General features: G+C 45.9%; 1 protein-coding gene across 1 annotated transcript in view; it reads right to left on the bottom strand.

Annotated features, from left to right (window-relative positions):
• The window catches only part of Tbcd (tubulin folding cofactor D), a 51,007-nt gene extending 28,001 nt beyond the window's left edge, over nucleotides 1–23,006 (bottom strand). The window contains exons 1-8 of the mRNA XM_089548348.1: nucleotides 22,412–23,006; nucleotides 14,169–14,341; nucleotides 13,731–13,869; nucleotides 8,425–8,617; nucleotides 8,086–8,293; nucleotides 6,717–6,865; nucleotides 2,345–2,570; nucleotides 458–601 (exon numbers count right to left, since the gene is read on the bottom strand). Of these exons, the coding sequence (XP_089404474.1) occupies nucleotides 458–601; nucleotides 2,345–2,570; nucleotides 6,717–6,865; nucleotides 8,086–8,293; nucleotides 8,425–8,617; nucleotides 13,731–13,869; nucleotides 14,169–14,341; nucleotides 22,412–22,759 (1,580 nt within the window). The 5' untranslated portion in view covers nucleotides 22,760–23,006. The remainder of the gene's footprint in view (nucleotides 1–457; nucleotides 602–2,344; nucleotides 2,571–6,716; nucleotides 6,866–8,085; nucleotides 8,294–8,424; nucleotides 8,618–13,730; nucleotides 13,870–14,168; nucleotides 14,342–22,411) is intronic.
• Nucleotides 23,007–23,044: the final 38 nt, after the last annotated feature.

Here is a 23,044-nt window from a genome sequence, read left to right as displayed (position 1 = left end):
AAAAAAAAAAAAAACAAAAAAAAACTTTCAGATGAAAAGCGACCTCCAGAGTATTGCTGGCATTTAGTCTGAAAACCCAAACTTTTTGACTCCACACATCACAAAATATCAATTGTGACAATTGTAGAGGTTTCTATGAGGTGCACCATGGTTCCTTAGCGAAGTCTGAAATATCCAGCAAGTCGAACTATATGGAGTCTGAAAAAAGGGTCGGCTACTGCATATCGAACTTGGAATTTTTTCGTGAGTTTGATATATGCGGGTTCGACTGTACTCAATAACTGAAATTTGCAGAAGTGGCGCATCTCAATGGCCCTCAAAAATTAATACAGCCACCGGCCTGTGTGACAGGCTTTCAGTGACAGCTACTTCTCTTAGCATGTAAATATAAGTCGGTATAAACTGAGAATGACAGTTTGAGAATACATCACCACATTTACTGTTGGTGCATGCTCACCTCAGGTGCAGGTAGCAATTCTGCACCAGTGCCAGGGAGAAATAATTGGCCACGGTGATAATTTCGATGCCATGTGGAAACGTGCCAAGCCTGCCAACGCACTCCTGAAATGCGGCCGCAGCAGCACGACGACACACCACTTCCCTGGGAAACAACAACGGAGAGAAACAGAGACATGTAGGCACCTTCCAAACAGAAAGTCTGAGGCACGAAGAAAGCACCCACAAAACATATTATTCATAAGTGAAGAGCCAGCTCTCACAAAAAACCAGGCACAGAAAAGAAAAAGCAAGGCAAAAACAGAAACAACATATATGTGTGGGCAACAATGTCATTTTCCTTAAGCCTTGTTCTTCTGTACTCACCTTTCTGTCTGCACCATTCTATGTTTCAAAAGCAGTGTGCCAACCAACCCTTCTGCCGTCCCGGTTAGCACAGCTGGTAGAGCTCCGGTGACATGATGGTACCGGGTTCGAACCCCGGACCAGAACGAATTTTTATTTAAAAACAAAGTTTCTGAGAGAGCTGTATACTCTCCTTTGTAACTGTATGGATGCACTTGCGTGGATGTCAATGAGTAATTACTCCCTTATCATAGCAGAGTGCTTCACTGAAAACTGAAAATTCTGACAGAATTGCTGGGAACAGCTCATAGCATGTTGCGAGTCATATTCTCCACACAAAACTTTTTACCTTAAAATGTCCCGATCTTTTGGAGTCAACTCTGCTCCTTCTACACGGGTGATTGGCGGCAAGAGTGTTTAATTGTACAGCTGGTTACTATTACTAATTGAATTTGTGCATTACTTGAAATGCCATACATCTTCGGGCTCATTTCTGCACGCTTATCAGTCAGGAAGAGACAGAAACCAAGACACATGTGGGGTTACTCAGAATCTTTCAAAAGCAAGCACTCGGTGTTAGCCGAGGCTAAAAAGAAAGAACCCCTGAGCTGTGCCATCAGTATCACACAGCAACGCTGTGATGTGCACACCACACTGTCGAGGGACTTTTGGAACGCAGCAGTGGTGCGTCAAACATCGGAGCGCCGTGCGTGCCAGCCCCGCGTTGCGCGTGCGAGTGGTGTGCGCGAGGCAGGCACGAGGAGCGTAAGGCTACGTGTCAGGAAACCGAGGTGTAAAGGAGGACACCGCACCACAAGTCAAGTCGTTCAAGCGTGGAAGTGGCAGCGGTCGGACGTTTGGGTTCAAGCTGCCAATGACTTCCCTTGGATCATCGACACAAGACCATTAAGCCTCATTCAAGTGTGGAGGTGGCAGCCGTCAGACTTCGGGTCTGTGCTGCCGTGGACCTCCCTGAATCAACGACGCAGGCCTACTGCATCCATTTCGAGGTCGGAAGAGGCAGCAGCCAAGGTTTCCTGGGATAGGCTGCACAAGCCTACGGTGTTTACGGAACGCCATCAACAGGACCCGGCTACAGTTCTCCTGCTGCAGCTGCCCAGTTCTTGGCGGCGACTGACAGGAGTTCGTCAGCGTCTCGCGTGTCATTTCCGTTCCTCATCTCCTGGCTCTCTACCACTGCCTCCCTGAACGCATCGCAGCTCGCCAACCCGCGTCTGTGCTACCTGCAAGGCATGCCCGCACCATCTGGGACGCTGTATAGCCAGTGAAATCTCTCCTTTTTATCTGTTGTGTTTTACGCGTGCCTAGTGTGTGTTTTCCTTAGTGTTTTCGTTCCTTTCATTGGCTCCTTTCCTTTAAAACATAAACACGGCTTCGTTTTGTTTTGTTTCATTCGATTCCTTTGTTCTTCGAACCTGCACGCGTTCCCCTTCAGCAGTCGGGGACGCATCCACCCGATTCGCGACAAACGCATGCACTGCAGAACTAGAAGACGACATGAAAGATGCTCAGCAGTCCTCACCTGTCGAAAAGTGCAATGCTGACGAGTGTTCCGCCAATGGCGTTCACAAAAGGAGCCAGGTGGCAGGGGTCGTACGAGCGGCCCAAGGTCCAGCAGACATAGCAGGCTGCGTCACGAACTATGCTCCCACGACTCTGTTTGCCCAGCTGTTCGTCAAACACAAGGCAGGGCAGCACAGATGCCACCACATCGGGCAGCTGGTCAGGAAGCAGGGTGCCCCGGCAACCTGATAGAAAAACAGACCAGGGAAATGGGCAAGGAGGAAATAGATGTCGAAGGACAGACAAAAAGGCAAGCAGCTGAAGTGGAGCGATGGAGCAAAGAATTTTCTTTTAGATAGCCCTCAAAATCACATAACATGCCACAAAAAAAAAAAAAAAAGCCTCAGAAGATGATGCACTGCGTACCACTCATATGGTACAGAACTGCTCACAAACAATATCTCACAACACATGTCACACACACACACAAAGCTAAACAAAGCATGCAAGCAGAGCCCGCTGAAGGCTTTTCGCTTCTCAGAGCGAAGGTCACAATGGAGTTTGCATGGCTGATTTGACTGTTAGAACCGCATTCAAACTCTTCTTTCTGTTTAAAGTTACCAGTTCTGCACAACTGCACTATTGACCTGCAAGTGAACAAATTTAATGGCTATTATAGCTGGTTTAGATAGCCTATTACATTCAAAGGTGAATGTTACTCCCCCCCCAAAAAAAATGCAGAAACTATTTCTCCTCTGGCCATTCCTAAAGCAGCTCCTCAGGTTTCGAGGCTCGTAAATCCAGCAAAAAGTGCCATTTTCCCATTTCCAAGAGAACAGCCAATAGAATTGACTCTCCGTGCTATGCCACTCCGGCGAGGTTCCCAAAAATAGTACCGAAATCGACAAATTTTTTGGCAAATTTTGGTGAAAATGACAGTTTTCAGGCTTAAAACATGCGCTAAAGGTACTAGAGTTTTTAATGAACAACTACCGCCCTTTAGCAGTGTTGAAAATTACGACCAACACAATTATTGACCATAACTCTTCTTTGGCGGTGCAGTGCAACATCAGGCCAGATGAATGCAACTCATCACTGGCAATACTGGTACGATCTCCCATGACGAGTACAACTCGAGGCTGATGGTTAAAGGGTTAATGCCGGAAAAATGTTACCAAGTGTGCCAGTACTACTGGTTTGGTTTGGTTTATGGGGTTTAACGTCCCAAAGCGACTCAGGCTATGAGAGAAGCCGTAGTGGAGGGCTCCGGAAATTTCGACCACCTGGGGATCTTTAACGTGCACTGACATCGCACAGTACACGGTACTGAGAGCACCATAACTGTACCTGCTCAAGCTTGTGCCAATGAAAACAAAATACAGTACTGATTGTACAGCTGACAAGGAGAGGGAAAAGAGGGGCTTGTTATAACATACATGAACGAAGGCAACGGTCACTGAAACCAAGAGGCATAGGAGAATATTCTTTTTAATATGCGGTGTTGATCGATGAGAGATTAATAGCGTAATTATTTTATCGTTTAAAGATAACTTATGAATAATGTGGGATCTGAACCCACATCCTCAGAATTTCGCGTCTGGTGCTTCACCAACTGAGGTACTGTGTCGGCTGTCCAATCTTCTGCTTTTGGGGGTATTTATGTTGCACGTAACCTAACCTTGAGAGTGTTCATCAGCACCACCTTTGTGCATAGCAGCGGATGTAGTACATCCTGATTATTATATGAAACGTGATTGAACGGAGCAGGTGGAGACTGTGCGAGAACCCTCTTATGCTGCCCATGACATCAAGACTGCCAGAACAGAGGCCCTCGTTAAGCTATTAAGCAGACAAGGGAAGGGAAAAACAGGGATGGTTATGACATACATGAAGGAATCCAACAGTCACTGAAACCAAAGGGTATAGGAGAATGGGCTTTTTTTTTTAATTGATCATTGGTTTATTGGGGTTTAACGTACCAAAGCGACTTAGGCTATGAGGGACGCCGTAGTGAAAAGCTCCGGAAATTTCGACCACCTGGGGTTCTTTAACGTGCACTGACATCGCACAGTATACACGGGCCTCTACAATTTCGCCTCCATCGAAATTCAGCCGCCGCGGCCGGGATCGAACTCACGTCTTTCGGGCCAGTGGCTGAGCATCGTAACCACTGAGCCACTGCGGCAGGGCGGAGCTGATCAATAGGAGATTAATGTTCGGATTCCACTGGCAGCATGTTGCTTTCGTTTTTTTTCTTCTGCTTTCTAATTAATTACCTTTTGAGATAAAATAATTCCACTACTAATCTCCCACTGATTAACACCAAATTAAAAAATTAAACATTCCTGTATGCTCCTTGGTTTCGGTGACTGTTGGCTTCGTTCATGTACTACTGGTCATAGCCATTTAATGTAGCTCTACTAGAACCATAACAGTTCGTGAACTGCCTGCCAATGAGCAACCCGTGAATTGCGCCAAACTCCTGGGCCCAAATGAATGGTCTGCTGTCAGTATCAATGCACAGCGGACGCTCCTTACTTTGAACATCCAGTTTATTCAAAACTGAAACTTTTGCCCGGTCAATATTCCGAGTACTGAACAGGCACCCGAATTATTCAAACAAATTTTTACTCTGATTCCAACTGATTCATTGACATTTGGCTGCACAGGCACTAGTAATGCTTTAGAATCCTCCTTTCACGCAGTGTCACTGTTATTTAGCCACAGCAAAACTCTGTTTGCAAAGCTGCAGCCACTCTTTACTTTCTCTTTCTCCCTCTAACCATTTTCTAATATGCAGAACACACACTCCAAAGCATCACATTTACAAACCTTTTCACCCGTTTGCATGCAACTTTTCATCATAAGCTCTGCACTTGGTGATCCTCTGTGAAAGCCCATAGCTTAGTAGACCGAGAATCAAAAAGAGAAAATTCATTTTCCCCCGTATCGAATCTGTGGATACACCTAATATCATACCACTGGCACCAATCAAAAAATCTGGCACACGCATTTAAAACAACCAGTGGGCTTGCTTTGCCAAGGTAGATTTCACAACATGAAGGCAAGGCAGGCTAGCTTTGCGTGATGCCATCGTGGTCGAACACCAGTGGCGATATAGGAGGATGGAACAAGAGCAGCAGCCATGTTATTATGGTGCCCCTTTTGCTAAGGCGCAACCAAAGTAAAGTAAGGCTGCCCTTGGTGGAAGAGAACAATGGAAAGTGTCCAACTATTCTGCTTCCTCCTTCAATACCAACACTTCATATATTGCTCACTGTCTTTCAATAAATATGTGTGCCACGAAGCATTCAGGAACATGCGAAGCTTCTGTCCATTAACCTCAAAAGCTGGACATGGCAGTGCATCTTGCAAGATTTTGAAAAATAAGCCAAAAATAAAGTATAGTTGCATCGGACTACTCACACATAATGTACTTTCACTGTCTTGGCCATAACAGACCTGTGTGCACAGATTTTCAGTCATTCACAAACCCCACTTATCGGCCGTGGACAAGCATGAAAGTCGCACCAATTCCATCTAACTTAACACATACAGTCAAGCCCACTTATAACAATATTCAAGTGCCATGGAAATACCATTGTTATATCCAATAATTGTTATAACAGGGTTGTGCCGAAAAAAAAAGAAAAGATGACAAACTTCACCGCATTTATTGACAGTAAATACCCGGAGGGGTTTGATTGTTCTAATGCCTGTAAAAGCTCGTTAATTCGAACTTCAGGGAACAGGAAAAATGTTACTGATGACCAAAGCACCGCCATCACTGTGCCACCGGGAGCTTCGTGCACCTCCACGTCACAGGAATCAAGCCGTCTTTCCGGAAGTGATTCTTATGGGAAATTCAAGAAGCATGCAGAACTAAGGGTGCGGTGACAGCTGACAAGAGAAAAACTGTGCTGGCTGCATGCGCGCGCACTGCACCGACTGATTGGGGGTGCGCGTGGCGTGCGTAGCCAATGCAGCAATGCAGCAGCTCTACTGACGCGATGAAGCCTGCCTCTTTTGCTTTCGTGGCGTTGCTGCGCTAGCTTAGTCCATTGGTCGGCCCCCCACGTGCACGCTTTTGTGTTGTAAGCGTGGTTTTGCTGGTGTGGTTGTAGCATTTCCTTATTTTTTTTCCTATAATGGCTGACACTCAATTACCAGATTTAATTGTTATAACAAGTAATGTGCCTGGACAGCATTGCTATAAGCAGTTTATTTTACTATAGAACACGTGGCAAAGCTGATGGTGCCATGACTGACCATTGTTATATCTGATATATTGTTATAACCAGTATTGTTATAAGTGGACTTGACTGTGTATGTATCATCTTGCATCGCGACATGTGCATAACCAGCTGTTGTACAAAGGAAACAATACAAACCAAGTTCAGCCAGAGCAAGGCATCCACCATGCAGTGAAATCTCGCTGTCCTTCTTTTCAAACATGGAGAACACCGAGGAGACGACCTCCGAGGCAAAAGCTTTGGGCAGCCTGCTTGAAATACGACCTATGCCTTTTGCAGCTGACCACCTGTAAACAAACAGTTATGCCAACGTCAAGGATTCTCAGCAGGTAACGATCTTTAACTCGTTAATGAAACTTTCAGTGCCAAAACAAAGCTACGAGTCATGTCATAATGGAAGGCTCTGAACTAATTTTGACCACCCGTGGTTTTTCTACAAGTTTTGAAATCTTCGTAAATGGGAGTTTTCGCACTCTGCGCATGCGAAATCCAGCCACTGTGGACAAAACTGAACCTACGAAATCGTGTTTAGAAACCAAATAATGGTGCCAATGAGCTATCACGCCATGTTTATCTGTATGTGATCAGCAATTGCATCTAAATGAGTGGGCAAGCTGACCTTCAGTTACCTAAAGTTTCCAGTGAAATTAATAATAAGTCTGACATCTATGATATCACCAATACTGAATATGCACATTTTTCCTCAAATGAACCACAAAACTACTTAGCTGTGCGACCGATGTTTTTTAGAAATACAGATGGCGTGCAATTAATGCTTCCGCTTTCAAATACAGTGGAATCTCAATAAAACAAGCCCAGACATTACAAATTATTGGCTGTACTGAACTGTTCTGAAATATTTGATAAACGCATGCAATTATAACTTTATACACCAAATGCAGCTGTCCATAAAACGAATACATCAAGCTGTTGGGTGCCAAGCTGTGCCTGCTCGGAAGGCTTTGCCTCACTACACGAGTGACTGATGGTGGTGCAGAAAGCGTTCGCGCCAGAGTGGACGCTTTATTTCGCGCTTGCCAACAGTGTCATGGGCACTGTATCAGCATGAACAGGTTAGTAGCCAGCCAGTCAGCACCCGTTTGAGCCTCTCGCACCCATCAACAGTGCACCAGAGCCAGTGGCATGGTCAGTTGTAGCTTCCAGTAGCTATCCTGTGCTCGTGTTGACTACAAAGGAGGTGGGGAAAAAGGCAAAAGCTTTCACCCTGGCAAAAGAAACGCCTTTGGCTCTTTACCCTTGGCAAAGGCTGCACGTCTTGCAAAGACCGATTCACAACACCTCCACAAAGATAGTTGCAAGCAACACACCCTTCCGTAGCAACATGTCTTGTGAGCTAATTTTTCAAGTGGGTGGTATGAGACATCAACTAGATCACCAAAAATTGCTTAGCGCTGCCATGTAGCCTCACACTGTAGCTGTTCAACGAGTATAGCCACTCACAACAAGTACACAGAAACTTCCTCAACAAATGCTCTGCGGCTACTACCTGATGTCAAGATATCCATCTTCTAGGCCTTGCAAAAGCTTGTCGAGGACATCTTCAATGATTTCTGGCACATCAAATTCCTCATTCTCACGGGCATCTGGGAAGGCCACCTGTGACAGTTCCCCATTCACCGCCAAGCTTTCGGACAGTTTCTTGACCGTTCTTAGGTGTCTCCATGAAGCAAGGTTTACAGGCAGGAAACATAATCCTGCAAAATTTAGAACATCTCAATGACTGCAATGCTCTGTAGTTAGCTGTTATCAACCACCTCTGTCTGAGGGGTTGCATTCAAGATGCACTGTAAACTGAGTAAACAAACAATTGCACTAAATCACTCACCAATTCGTTGACACAACTTCAGGGCAAGCTTTTTAACAAGAAAACTATTGCTGTAGAACAACTTCTTCTCAATCAACAAAGCCATTATGTTGTATGCATGCTTTGTCACAGTGTCCCGCTTCGCAATCTTGAAGATCATGGCAAGCGCTGATAACATGTTGATCGTCTGCACTTCATTGTTGGTGTCAATATGCTGTTAAAAATGTAAGAACAATAAAAACAATGTCAAGTGTTCGTCTTCTCTAACACACTTTTGTCACACAGCTACAGCTACTGCTTTCACACACAGGCATAAACACACAGCAGTAATGCCTTGCCTCACATTCACACATCTATTTTAGTAATAAGAAAGGCACCTGATAAGGCAGGAACCAGAAGTTTGGCATATTTATTTACCAGAAATCAAAGCGCCGCCGCGGTGGCTCAGTGGTTATGGTGCTCGGCTGCTGACCCCAAAGACGCGTGTTCGATCCCGGCCGCGGCGGTTGAATTTCTTTGGAGGAGAAATTCTAGAGGCCCGTGTACTGTGCGATGTCAGTGCACGTTAAAGAACCCCAGGTGGTTGAAATTTCCGGAGCCCTCCACTACGACGTCTCCCATAGCCTTAGTAGCTTTGGGACATTAAACCCCATAAACCAAACCAAACCAAACCAGAAATCAAAGCTGCACAGTTAACAAATCTGACTTTGTACCGTACTAAACAGACGCACTATTCCTGGTGGGTTTTCGATGCCGAGAAGCATTCAAAGAAGCCCCAGTGCATCCTCCAATATACTTACTTCCATTTAGCGCATTAAATAGGTTCTTTCCCTTACAATTACAGAACATAAAATCACAGAGGGCCAACAGTGAGAAGGGCCAGCAAATGACGGGTCAGGAAGAGTGAGCAAGAGGCCATAGCACTGCCAAGATATGCAAAACGAGCTTGGATTTGTTGCTGTGCTGTACCTGCTCTTTAAAATGCTTCTAACCATTGAATTGGAACAGCTCATTCCCCACCCGAGGCCTATGGGAAAAATTCTATCTATTCTATGCAGAGAGTGAAAAAGCACCTCTGACAAAAAAAAAAAAAATGAAGAAAGCTGATCAACGCTGTTTACATGTTGCATCAGGGCTACGGCTTCAGGGAAGCCGCGTTGGACCCTTCTTTGGAACTAGTCACTGCCTATTATAAGATATCTAATCTCGTGAACAGTACACTATAAATATAAGAACCAGTCATAAAATTAAGGCACAGTTGGCTTCCACAACGTCTCAGGCAGAGAAGGAGACCAGGTGAGGACCGCCATGAGGCTTTAACTTAGTTTGGTTCTACCACATGGCAGTGACGTGGCATGGAAAATGAGAACAAGAGATCAAAGGCCACCCTCAAACACATCCCGTGTCCACTTCACAACACAGTTTCACAGCACTAGCACTGCCAGCATGCAGGTATCCAAGGCAGTGCATCCGAACCGTTTCTACACACGAAAAGTGATCGAAGGGTGCCGTTAGGAGAAGCACAACTGGCAGGGGAACGGTGTGCAGCTATACTCCGTTTTATACATAGCAGGCAGCACTGCGGAAACTGAGGAAGCAGTGCATCCGCAAAGCCATATTACTCCGCCACGTTATCATTTTTTCTTGTCAAAAATTCAGTGAGTGTTTGGACGAAAACAGACAGCGGTATAAAATCATGTGGTAGCACTGAAAATCACGGTCAGGGCTGTAAGGTGCTCAGTGTTCGGGCCCCTTGGCTATGATTATCACCAAATGAGAACTACTTTTCGTGCACGGATTGAGTAGGAGCGATTCGCCCTAGCAGCCGCGTGTTATACCGCCATATCTAGTCCTTGCTTCTCGAAGTCTCGATGAGTCGCAAGGACGAAAATGTGGCAAGAGGTGGAATGAAGTGCAGGAGGTTGCCACTCATGGTACTTGAGATATGTCGCAACGAAATACATCTATGGTCACTGTAGTTGTATGGCGAACTACTTTTTGCGCACGAACTTAGCCTGCACGAACAGGCGCGCTAGCTTTGGCAGCGTTGCCAGCCATGTATGAAACGGAGTATAGACATTTCAAATGGGTGTCAAAATTGGAGTTTGATACACTGCCCGACCTTCCGGACACAGAGTTTTTCAAGGGGACAATCTGTGTGTTTGACATAGCCAATAACTTTAAATATCTGGGCTCAACTGTACAGCCAGTAACTCCAAACAAGGAGCCCTGCATCAACATACTTTTAATCTCTCTCCTCCTTTCTCTTTTTGCAGGTGGATTTCCCCACAAAACTCTTTTGCAATATCTGTATAGTAGCCACAGCATTCATCATTACCTGCAAATTGTTCAGCAATTTCCAATTGACTTCAACTGCTCGTAAGTTTGAATGCAACTCTCAGCTTCCTCCCCAAACGTTCGTTCTATTGGTGAGTTAAACCCTGCTCCCTCCTTTTTCAGTATAAATAAAAGTTCCGCACAACTTCTCTGTTACTTCAATGTTATCACAATGCCTGTCACGAAACAGCCAGAACCCAATTTTATGAAAAAAATGGCAGGCAAACAAACACGGCTTCCCATAATAACAGTGACCAAAGGCTAATCCCTCCATACATCCAGTGGCACAGATGTGCAGTGCTTTGTTAATCAAAGGCAGTATGTTTTAAGAAACACATAGCTCACGGACTGTACATCTGAAGATGTAGGTAGGTAAACATTAATGATTAAAATCAGGGGAATGTTTCTTAAGGCTTGTGGGTGGGGTCCTCATTCCGGGGCTCCACTGGCTTGAGCTGTCAGACGAACCTGTTTTATGAGGGCTCTTTGGTCCTCAATACAATTGCTGGTCAGCATCGCCTCCTACCGTTCAAAAGACATGTACTGCATCTAAGTTGTTCGGTTTCGCCCTGCATCCCCACGAAAAGTGGAAAAGTGTTGGACGGGCCTGGCACATTGGGCATGTGTCAGGGTATAGCACTGGGTGTAAGTCCGTGGCGATGAGGGAAAGTATTCGTTTGGATCTGACACCAGGAGATAGCGTCCTCGGTGTCTAATTTTTTCCGGAAGAGAAGGGTATTTTCAGCACTGGAGACGCTGGAACTGTAAGCATTCATTGTACGTGGAGGGAATCGGGATGAATTGGAATGCACTGGAAGGCCCCACTTGGTTAATTGCTGCTCGAGCTAAAGCGTGCACCCGTTCATTTCCCTCTAGTCCCTCGTGACCAGGGGTCCACGTAATCTGGTGGGGTTTATTGAGGGGCCGGTACCCATGAGTCAAGCGATGTGTCTTGGGACGCGTGCTTGCAGCTGAATTCACTCCACCTATGTTTTATAGGTGTGTTAATTTTGCATGTTTAAACAAGAGATAAGCACTCAATAATGAAGGAAAATGAAAGTAATAAACACATCAAGTATGGCATTCACATCACCACGACGTCAGGATATGAAACATTTAATACTGAAAGCATGAGTAACTGCAACAGCCCCACAACAGTTTGAATCCTTCTGTGATGATGCAATACTTCAAAACTAACAGTAAAGTGCGGATAAAGAAAAGAAGGCTCAGTTAGCAAACTCAAAATGGGCACTTTTTCTGCATTATTTTTCAGGGCCATGGCCACTTGGCTGCCCTTTCCAATCCGAAATGGTTCATATTAAAGCCGAGTACACACAGGAGCAAGAGCTCTTTTTGCATATGACATGCACACCCTCAACCAAAAGTTTAACAAGCATGACAATGACGAAGAAATTTTTTTTTTTTCAATCCAAGGTGCATTGCTTGAAAATTAATGGTGCGCAATGTAATTTCTACACTCAGAACTAGGCTACATATATGTACTAAAGGCAGCATGAAAAGACAGTGGGGAAATCTTTTCTTTTTTTTTGTTAATACTGAATTCCACAAGATTTAGACCGCAGATGTACTTGCATTTATTTTCATGTATACTCGCATGTAGTGAAGTAAGAAACAGCTGCAACTCATCCTGCATGCAGCTAAGATTTACACTGTGAGATGCTCGGTAAAACAACCGAAGATAAAGCCAGGAATAAAGCTACGCTCTATCATTAGGGCTATATTAAAATACACTAACACCCTCCTTTTTCACCCCATACTGCGCTATAACAGAGAAAAAGTGGCTATGGCTCAACTCACCCGAGCCAGGATATGAAGAGCGAAAATTCTGTTAAGCATGGTTAGACATGGTTTAGCTTTGGTTCATCTTTATTTTTTCAAGACTTCAGTGAGAGCAAATCCCATGATGCATCATGTGCCCCAAGTGCAAGAGCGACCGTCCAGACATGACTGCCAAGTGCAAGAGCAAATCACATGACACATCACATGCCACTAATGGCGAGGAGGAACGGCCGAGCAGCAGGCAGAGCAGTGGTGGATGTGACTGCCAAGTGTGCAGCTATGGCATCGATGAAGAAGAAGATCGCGGCACCTGCCAGCCATGCGCCATTTTGCTCATGCGGCATGCCTCCCATTAGAGGTCAAATCTAAGAGCCAGTTGACCTTCAGGCTAGGCATGGGAGGAGTACAGCTTTTTGCTCTAAAAGGCCAAACCGCCACTCCTGGTAAATCACACCCTCTGGCTAATCTAAAAATTATCGATATACCTGACTGGTCAGTCCCATCCCCACCAGCACACACAAATGTCAAACCCTTTACGAGGGCCTCCTTACAACACGATTACCACATTTCTCCAAAGATGTCTTGAGACCAGTATCTTATCTTTCAGTCTTATTCACGATGCTTTTAAGCACTCTTTTAAAAGAGTCTGAAATATTACTTTCTGTAATCACAAGGAACACCTTACAGACTGTAGGAAGCCTTACATAAGTGACGTCATCTGGAAAGATTTCACCCTTAGAGCGTGACAGGAGCAGAAAAATTGAACATACAATGCTTGCTTGCTTGCAGTTTCTCTCAATCTGAATTCTCTATTCCAGTTTTCTTCAACCTGAGCTGCCAGGAGCATCACCCTGCTTAATGAAGCCGCAGTTGGTCAATGTTAACCATGCCAAACCAGCACTAGCCATTACCTCAACTGGTGGGCTACATAGACGGCAGCACTGGCCCATGTAAATGTTGACCCTGTTACGTTGGCTACACTTACTATGCCATGATGGCGGCAACAGAGGAGCCGTAAGAAAGAGATGCTTGTTTATGCAGCGTATGAGTATTACATGCAGAGTAGGACTGTCTAACTTGGCCAAGGAATTCATACCAGTAACCTCTATGCGCTAATGTTCCAGGGGTGGTCCAGGGCCGTTATGAACTGCTCTATTCGACAACGAGGAACTGCAAAGACTACTACTCACCTGTTGCAGCCACAGCATGAAGTCGTCAAAGTAGAGATCCTTGATATCAGGACGGGTAATGAAGTGAGCGCTCAGAAAGCTCGAGGCACTGTTCGCCTTGCTAACTGCAGCGAGGTTGGCTTTTATGACATCAAGTATTCTGGAAAAGGAAAATAATGAAATGCTCCATGACTCAACTGCTGTGAAAAGTCACACACAAGTAAAAAAAAAGGGGGAGAAACGCCTGTCCTAAAGTGCTTTCATTTGCAACATCACCACAAAAGGGCTTTACTTTTCATGAAACACATCCACAATATTGTATTCCCCATTCTTCCCTTCAGCAGCCGAACACATACTACCATTGCATCACAAGCCCCTTGCGACGACCTCCTGTGCAGCAACTAAGCAGCTCACATAGTAACAAGTGAATGTGCCCTCTCTGAGCAACCATTCTCTCACCTTTTGGACACTGGCTTTGTATTCACATCACCCGAGTCGAATCGCGAAAGCTGGAACGGCACCATAGACAGCACACCAAGCCAAAGAAGCAACATATAAGACGTTGGTCGTAGCCGGGCACTGTCTGGTGCCATCCTCTCCGCTAGCCTCAGGACTGGTTCAATATCCGATACCTGAAGGAAGAAAAATATAAGAGCAAGCAATAAACATAAACCACTGCTAAATGTACTATCAGCGTCAATTGAAACGCGAACAAGCCAATTGAAACGCGAACAGCACAACTCGCAGATATTATACTAGGGAGGCAAAATACATGAGCAGTTGATTTTCCCATTGAAGCCGAAAAGACCGCTCTTCTGAAATGTTAATAGCCCACGCCTGTATTTCATCTGCAGCCTCTAATATGCTTGATTTTTTGTGCTCGCGTTCCAGTTGTTTTGTTCGCGTTTCATTTGACGCTGATAGTACAAACTACTGCCTTTTGTTCATCATGCTTTCTATGCTGCAACTAAAAGCTCCTTGCCTAAATGAACATACACCCAGCTGTGAGGCTGAGAAACACGGCGGAACATTTAAATTAGAACAATACTTTGACATTGGAATATCACTTTGCAGTGGCAGTCTGCACCTGCAAACGCTGAATTTACAAATGGGGAAGCTCTGCCCATCGCCCAAACAATAATGAGCATAACATTAACTGACAGCATAGGTTTTCTTAAAAATATAGTTTAAAGCACTAAGGCTGTTTTAAAAACATTCAATACAATAAGACAGGTGATATCTAGCACAAATATTAGCAGGTGTTTTTTGCCGCTAGCAGCGCTGCTGATGGCAGCGCCACTGTCAACACAGTGGCAGTCTGCCTTTTCAAAACATTTGAAGAGATGAAGAAAAAGCAGGTGTAAGCCATGCAAGAAACTGTGACTAGTAGTTGCAAGAGAAAAAAATTTAAAGCACCCAAGTTTCTCGCTACAAAAGTAACTCTCTGTATTTCCCTCAGTCTTATTCAAAAAACGCAGTGCATCCATTCCAGGCAACATGGCCAAACTGCCATCAGAGCTACAAAGTTTAAACATAGTGTGGCCCCACTGTTGGGTTCTAGTCTGGCCTTCTTTGCCAATTTAAAACAAATTTTTGCGAAAAATGAAAGTTCTGCTCTTTTATTGTCGCTATAGAGAAGGAGCTCTCAGAATATGCAACGACTACCATTTAAATATCGTTTTTGACAACAAAGGCTCTGTGTACCTAAAACACAATAAGCATAGCACTTCCATTCTTTTTGTAAATTTGGGTCACCGTAGTGGCTCAGTGGTTATGGCACTCGGCTGCAGCCGCAGCGGTCGAATTTCAATGGATGCGAAATTCTTGAGGGCCTTGTACCGTGCGATGTCAGTGCAAGTTAAAGAACCTCAGTGGTCGAAATTTCCGGAGCCCTTCACTACGCCGTTTCTCACAGCCTAAGTCATTTGGGACATTAAACCCCTATAAACCATAAACCATCTCTTTGTAAATTTGTGCTTTACTTGAAAAACTTTGCATAGAGTTCAAGAGGAGCTAAAATGAAGGCAACGCCATAGGCAGGAAACAGGTCTTCTACATGGCTAGAGGAAACAGCGCGAAAAGACGAGGACAAACACAGAGCTAACAGGATAGGCGCCGAACTTAGTTCTGTGTTCGTCCTCATCTTTTTGAGCTGCTCCCGCTAGCCATGCAACAAGATCAACAAGCCCAAACTGTAACTCTAGTAGATCTGCTAACCTAGGTTAATGCAGCCACCTTGAACATCAAGCTGCCATGGGTGCCATCCACCTCTTAGAGGTGCAGTGAAGAGGAATCTGAACTCACCATCTTTTTGTCGCGGGAACTCAATCCACACGTTCCGAGCATTCTCAGAAACTTCGATTTAATGCCCTGTGCGGTCGATTTCCCTAACTAAATCGAATTAACGTCCGGCTCCCGCCTTTCTTTTTTAAATTCTCCCCGTACGGTGGGCGGAGTCGACCAACGCGTGGTGGAGTGCCTTTCACCCAGTCCCGTGGCGGCTTGCCGCTCTGCCATCGGCGGAGTAAGACGTAGTAATCCGTAGTAGCAAATAGTCCGTGCGTATTTTTATTTCTCCGGGCTTATTTTGCGGCTATATTATATGCGAAGGAAAATATTTATTCATGGAAACCTAAAAAAAACAAAATAAAGCAAAAGGAAAGCAAATAGGCTTTAAATAGGGGCTGGTTATACTCTGCGCATTTCTCTATCACCTGATTGTGTGAATACGAAAGCCTGCCTGATCATTTGGTTGATTGAAGTTCTAAGGTTGTCCCGACTTTATTAGCGATAACCTTAGTGAACACCTTAGAGGTAGCAGACAGTAAGCTGATCAGTCTGTAATTTCTCAAGTCCTAGACGTTCCTTTTCATATGGATTAAGATGATGTTACAATTATTCCAAGCTTCTGGTACGCTCAGTGTGATAAGGCATTGTATATAGAGGGTGGCTAGCTTTTCTAGTACAATCTCCCCTCTGCCCTTCAAGAGATCTGCTGCTACCCGATCCTCACCAACTACTCTCCCCTTTTTCATTGCTTCTAAAGCTTTCTTTACTTCCCCTGTCGTTACTGGTGGGATGTACCAGTGCTGTGTGCCGCTACTGCCTCTTTCATTAACATTCTGATTTCCTTGGCTGCTGTATAGATTTGTGTAGAACTCTTTGGCTACTTTAGCTATGTTATCCATATTGCTAATGACATTGCCTTCTTTGTCTCTTAACAAATGCTTCTCTTTTTACCTACGCCTCATTCCCTCTTCACCACTTTTAGGCTACCTCCGTTCTTTAGTGCATGCTCAATTCTCTTATGTCGGCCACCTTGCACGTATTGATTAACTTTGATAGCTCTGCAAGTTCTATTCTGTCTGTGGGGTTAGACCCCTTTATGCTTTGTTGTTTCTTAATCAGATATTTTGCTGTTTAAGGCAGCTTGCCGCTATCCTGTCAAACCAACCTACCACTTACTTTTACAGTGCATTCCGTAGTGATAGCTGTGAGATTATCATTCATAGCTTGAACATTATGGTCATCTGCCTCAGTTAAAACCGAATATCCGTTCTGCAACAATATCCTAAATTTGTCTACTTTCCCTCCCAACGCTAACTCATTAATAGGCTTCTGCTTCACTAGTTCCTTCTTTTCCCTTTTCAAGTCTAGGCTAATCTGAGAACTTACCATCCTGTGGTCGCTACAACGCACCTTGCCAAGGACCTCTACATCCTGCATGAAGCCAGGTTTAGCGCATATTATGAAGTCATTCATTTTTAGCCTCACCATTGGGGCTCTTTATTGTCTATTTCCTGTTTTCTCACTCCCAGATGAAGGAATTCATGATCCATAAATTATTTCTCTCTGCAAACTCTACCAACAACTCCCCCCTGCTATTCCTAGAGCCTATGCCATAGTTGCCTACTATGGCAACTGCCTACTATAGGCCTCTTGCGCTGGAGTTTCAGGTAACGTGGCGGCGCCTGGTGGCGGCAAGGAGAAGTTGGCTGGGTAGTACCAGGTTGGGTCAGTAGTGAGCCCTGGCTGCGGCGGCGCACCTTTCTAGCCTGCGTTTTGCGTCGATTCGCACTTTTTTCTGCACTGTTGTGAGTGCGATAAGGATCGTCACTTGTGACCAACACCCCGCGGCCTGGCCGTGGCTTAGTATTTAGAAAGCCGACGCTCTGTGTGCCTCAGCACGAAACACAGGCAGCAGAAGGAATCGGCGACGCCGATCCGCCCGAGAGACCTCGTTCAGTCTCGAAAAAGCGTCACCGTCGTTAGTGCTGCGTCGTGGGCTGCCACGAGCAAGAAGGTCTGAATCCCAGTATCAAATTCCACCGTTATTCTTCAAGGTCTCACGAAGCGGAGCGCCGGACGCGCTGGATAGCTGCAGTTCGACGCACTGAGTAAGCGAACCTTCTCGTTGTGCTGGCTGCTTCGCCTGCCTTGATGTTTGTTTGCTTATCCGCGTTGCTGAAATTCGTTCTTTTTGCACATGCAGTCCGGACGGCAAACCGTGGGATGCAGTGCCGACCATCAGGATATGCAGTCGCCACTTTGTGGGTAACGAGAAAAACAATTCGACCAGTCATCCCGCATATGTACCTACAATCTTCCCCGCAGTCTACAGCCGGCCTCATCCTCATTGTGTTCGTGTTCTTTTGGCGCTTACCTCTCTCAAAAAATGTATATGTAGCGAGCAGCCGCATATGCAGGCGTAGAATGAGAATTTATGCATTCTACAACACAACTTGTCTAGTAGATCCCTACATAGGCAGTTGGACCAAGCAAGCAGCAAAGCAGCAAAAAGTGTACGATGACAATCACCGAACAGTAGGGAATGCACAACAGAGCAAGCAGCAAAAAGTGAGAAACGAACAGCATAATTCAGAGATCATATCAAGGGAATGCACAACACAGCAAACAGCGCAAAAAAAATACATGGTATAATTCATATGCCATGTCAACATCTCACTTCAGATAATCACTATTAAGGCAAATCGACAAATCAGCAGGCATGGCTGGTGATTCACGACTAAAGACCCGGCCACTGCGACAATTGAGACAATTCTACTGGTGCAACGTGGTGAGGTGGCCAGGTGCGTGCAAATGACCACAAATGGGCGGGTTGATTAGGTCCGAATTCGCTACGCACTACGAGCAGCCCAGTGTCGAGAGTGAAATGTGCACATTGCCGACCTCAAACCAGCACGTATGTGGCAGCGCGGCATCACTGATAACAGCGAACGTGTTCGAGCGATGTCGTTTTAAGGATGAAAAGCTACATCAAGAAAACGACATCAAGCGCGCAGCGCACGAGCTCGCGCTGCAGCGTTATTCGGCTGCGAGCTCATATATGCATTGCATCATGTTAGCATTTGCTGAAGGAACAGATGGCGGCTACTACAAGGCAGGCATGACTACTTGTTTAGCAAGATGCAGTCAAGAAAGACTGCAGGAGGCCCACCGTTTCGTGGCATGCTGAAAGACCGCTGCTAGCGCGGCGTGTACCGTCGTGCGCTCGAGCAGTACCGTATACATGTCTGTTTAGAACTGCTGCGAATTCATATATTGCAAGTATTTCATCGCGTTGGTCCGCTTGAATCTCGAAGCGTGCAGACCTTATCTGAAGTTCAACTTCGTACGCGACTCTCTTCACTTGCGAATGACACCGCGTTGAAACTTCGCTGCTTATTTCTTGAACAGAGTGCACGTGCTTGGCGTTGCATAATTTCTTCCCTTTACACAGCGTGCCAGCCCTGAAAAAATCTTCGGCGCCCGATATTCGGTGTAGGCCATAGAAAAGCACAAGCGAAAGTCGCGGGTCCATACTGCCAACGTGCTTTCCGAAGCAGACGCCAGAGCCCGGTACTACCCAGCCGAGGGCAGAGGGCGCCCTTTAGCACCATTTTCGCAGCGCCCCCTGGGCAATGCAAGAGGTCTATGGCAACTGCCTACTGCCTGGTCTCCGGTCACTTAAGTCGCACTGAGGTCACCCATCAGTACAGTGTACAGTGTTTTTACTTTGCTCATAGCCGATTCCACGTCTTCAAAGAAGCTTTCTGGGATTTGGTCATCACAGCTAGATGTAGGCGTGTAGGCCTGCACTACGAGTTTGTACCTCTTATTAAGCCTAATTACGATAGCTGCCACCTTCTCATTAATACTATAGAATTCCTCTATGTTGCCAGCTATATCCTGATTGCTGAGGAATCTCAAACCTAGTTCTCATCTGTCCACTAATCCATGATAGCACAGTACGCGGCCACCCTTTAACACTGTATATGCTTCATCTGTCCTCCTAACCTCAGAAAGCCCATTGACATCCCATTTAATAGCCTCTACTTCCTCTAACAGCACTGCTAGACTAGCCTCAGTGGATCAGATTCTAGTGTTAGACGTTGCCAGGTTCAGTTTCCAATGATCTTCAAAATTATTTCTCACCTCCATATAAAACAATGTGTAAAACAGGCCGCCAGGCACTTTCTCACTCCCTCTTTATTTCCCTACCCACCTGTGCTCAAATCACTAGAGAACTTCCGACGCACCCAGACTTCAAGCACTGGCTGGACTTAAGTTACCTGAATTGCCCATGGGCCTTTGCATGCCCTTTTGCACGATGTAGGGATGAGTGCTCGTCTGTTTGGTTTGGTTTATGGGGTTTAACGTCCCAAAGCGACTGAGGCTATGAGAGACGCCGCAGTGAAGGGCTCCGGAAATTTCAACCACCTGGGGTTCTTTAACGTGCACTGACATCGCACAGTACACGGACCTCTGGAATTTCTCCTCCAAAGAAATTCAGCCGCCGCGGCCGGGATCGAACCCGCGTCTTTCGGGTCAGCAGTCGAGCGCCATAGCCACTGAGCCACCGCGGCGGCCCATGAGTGCTCGTCTGTGACACAGTTAAACCTTTCTTGTTACATCAGCTCATCCATTTTTCATGTGAACACATTTTTCACCATTGGTTTATGCAATTGTTATTTTATTGCATACTAGTTTATCCTTTTATTCCCCCTTTTTTTTACGCTATAGATGAGGCATGGCCACAATACAATCTCTCTCTTTCATCTATAAATTCATTCAATTTGGTTCACATCAGCTTCAGTAATGGCGTGTTACCACCATACAGACAGCACGCCATTTACGGTACACCACAGTCAAATATTGACAATGCAACCATGGCCAACCAGAGAGTGCAGAGTTAAGTGAGGATTGGCGCCCAGGCTTGATAACTCGTGTCTTAAAGGGACAGTGAGGAGAGCTCTATTAATATTTTTTTTAAAGCAAAATCTGATAGTTCGGCATTTCATGGCTTTGTTGCCACTTGGCCGGCAGCGAAATATGCATTTATTTCTAAGAAATTTGGATTCGAAGTTGAAAAAGTTTTTCCCGCCGCTGATTCAAACTTGGGACTCTCTTATGACGACACAGGACTAAGTGACATGAAACATGACGTGCACATAACGTAACGCAGGCTCCATGATTTCGGGCGACCAGCAGTGTGGCCTGGCAGCAGCCAAAAAGAGAGCTACCTCCGGCCGCATGTTGATGACATCTATCGGCTATGTTTGCACCGGCGTTTTGCTAGCGTTACGATGGATCCCGTTCTCGAAGTCGTCAACGAAGTTCTCGCAAATAGACACCTTTAGTATACCGTGTACCTTGTTACCGTTAGCGGAATACCGGGAGCCCGCCTACCGCCGGTGAGCAGGCGCTGATTGGTCCCGATGCTGCACACGCGTGCATAGCTACCGGGTACGTGGCGTCATCTGGCGACGTCAAGGAGATTTGCGCATGCATTGGCTGCACCTCAGTGAGTCGTGGCTTCTCGTGTCCTAGTGTTGCTAGAACCATCAGTTCTAGCAACACTGTTTTGTCCTATGACGTCATCACGCTTGTACTCGCGAGTTTGGCCTGTGGCGGCGATACCTGTATTTTGGTTCTTGCTCTTTTCTACGTTCCAAGAGCTTTGTTGTCAGTATGAGTGGTGTTTTCGTAATCAGGAGCTGGTATTCTGTCGATACAAGCCAACTTCAATTTCTCCTCAGTGTCCCTTTAAAGCCACGCCCCAAGCTACACATCTAAGTTCCGCAAGCCTTCCAGTTTTATATTCTGGGTGGCAACTGTGGCATCCAGACCCCCAAGTCCAGCTGCTTGAACGCTGCTGCACCCAACAAGTGCCAAACTGCTCATCACAATGTGAACAAGTTAGACTGGCACTGATGACATGGTACGAATGCCACATGCAGCCACCAAATATGGCGCAGTGAAGGATGCCAATTCTAAACTGAACGGCCTTTTGAGATGAATAGGCAGGTACCCCAGAGAAAGGTCAGCTTCACCGAAGAATGAACCTCTCCTCTCCGTAAAGCGCAGCTTAGAGAAGTGTTCCTAAGCGATGCACGTCATGTGCAGCCTTTTATAAAAGTATACAACCCAGGAAAAGAATCATATATATGCACATGCGTGCGTACTGATAACAAAGCTGTACTCGATACAACACCAACACACCAGACACTTGCGGCCTCAGTTCCAAAATCCATCAATGTGTGTTCCGTTATGCGCGGAAGGAAAAATAGAATCTGGGAAATCATTTGCAGTAGCTCCGTGCAAGGCAGAAAGATCACCACTAAGCGCACGGTTTAAAAGCCGAAAGAAAGCAAAACAGAAACTTCTCGCATGGCGAGGTATGCATGCTTACGCACTCTTACCTCATGGGGCAGGTGATTCACCACCAGTTTGTATCCCCGGACCTGTGTCACTATGACAAGAAAGCCCATGCAGATATGCAGTAGATCATCGGTGCAGGCTGGAGACCTTACAGGTCGGAGAAGAGCTTGCACTACCTCCCCTAAGTGACTGTCCAATAGGTAAGGCTGCTCCAGGTACTTGTCAAACGTCTTCTTGAACGTGTCCAGCAGGTGTTCAGTTTCTTGCAAACTGAGCCCACCTTTCGTGACCTTTTTTATGATGTTCATCACAGTTTCATAGTCCTCAAAGTCGTGAAGCGTCTCTTCCGTGGCTTCCACATCGGCGGGCGTGGGTGCGTGGGCTTCCATTGTAGGCACCGTTCGCCGGCAGAGCCGGTCGCTCGACGCACTTCAGCTAAAGACAACGCACTGAATTAAGCATTGCCACGCATAAAACTGCTGCATGCAGCTAATGATGTGTGTACCAAAGGGCACAGAAAACCACGCTGCAGGGGCAGAACGATTGGCACGCCTACACGAACCACGCTGCAACTTTCAGTTTCACGACTACCTCCATTCAAACAGGCCACAGACACAGGAGAAGTGAAGGGGAGAGGAGGACGTGTAGTTGTCAGGGCCATGGAGGAAATGCTG

This window comes from Amblyomma mixtum, chromosome 6 (genome assembly GCF_055824585.1).
Source record: "Amblyomma mixtum isolate Tamu chromosome 6, ASM5582458v1, whole genome shotgun sequence".
Lineage (NCBI taxonomy): Eukaryota > Metazoa > Arthropoda > Arachnida > Ixodida > Ixodidae > Amblyomma > Amblyomma mixtum.
The sequence above is the reverse complement of the archived record's forward strand: the minus strand, read 5'-3'. Positions and strand labels throughout refer to the sequence as shown.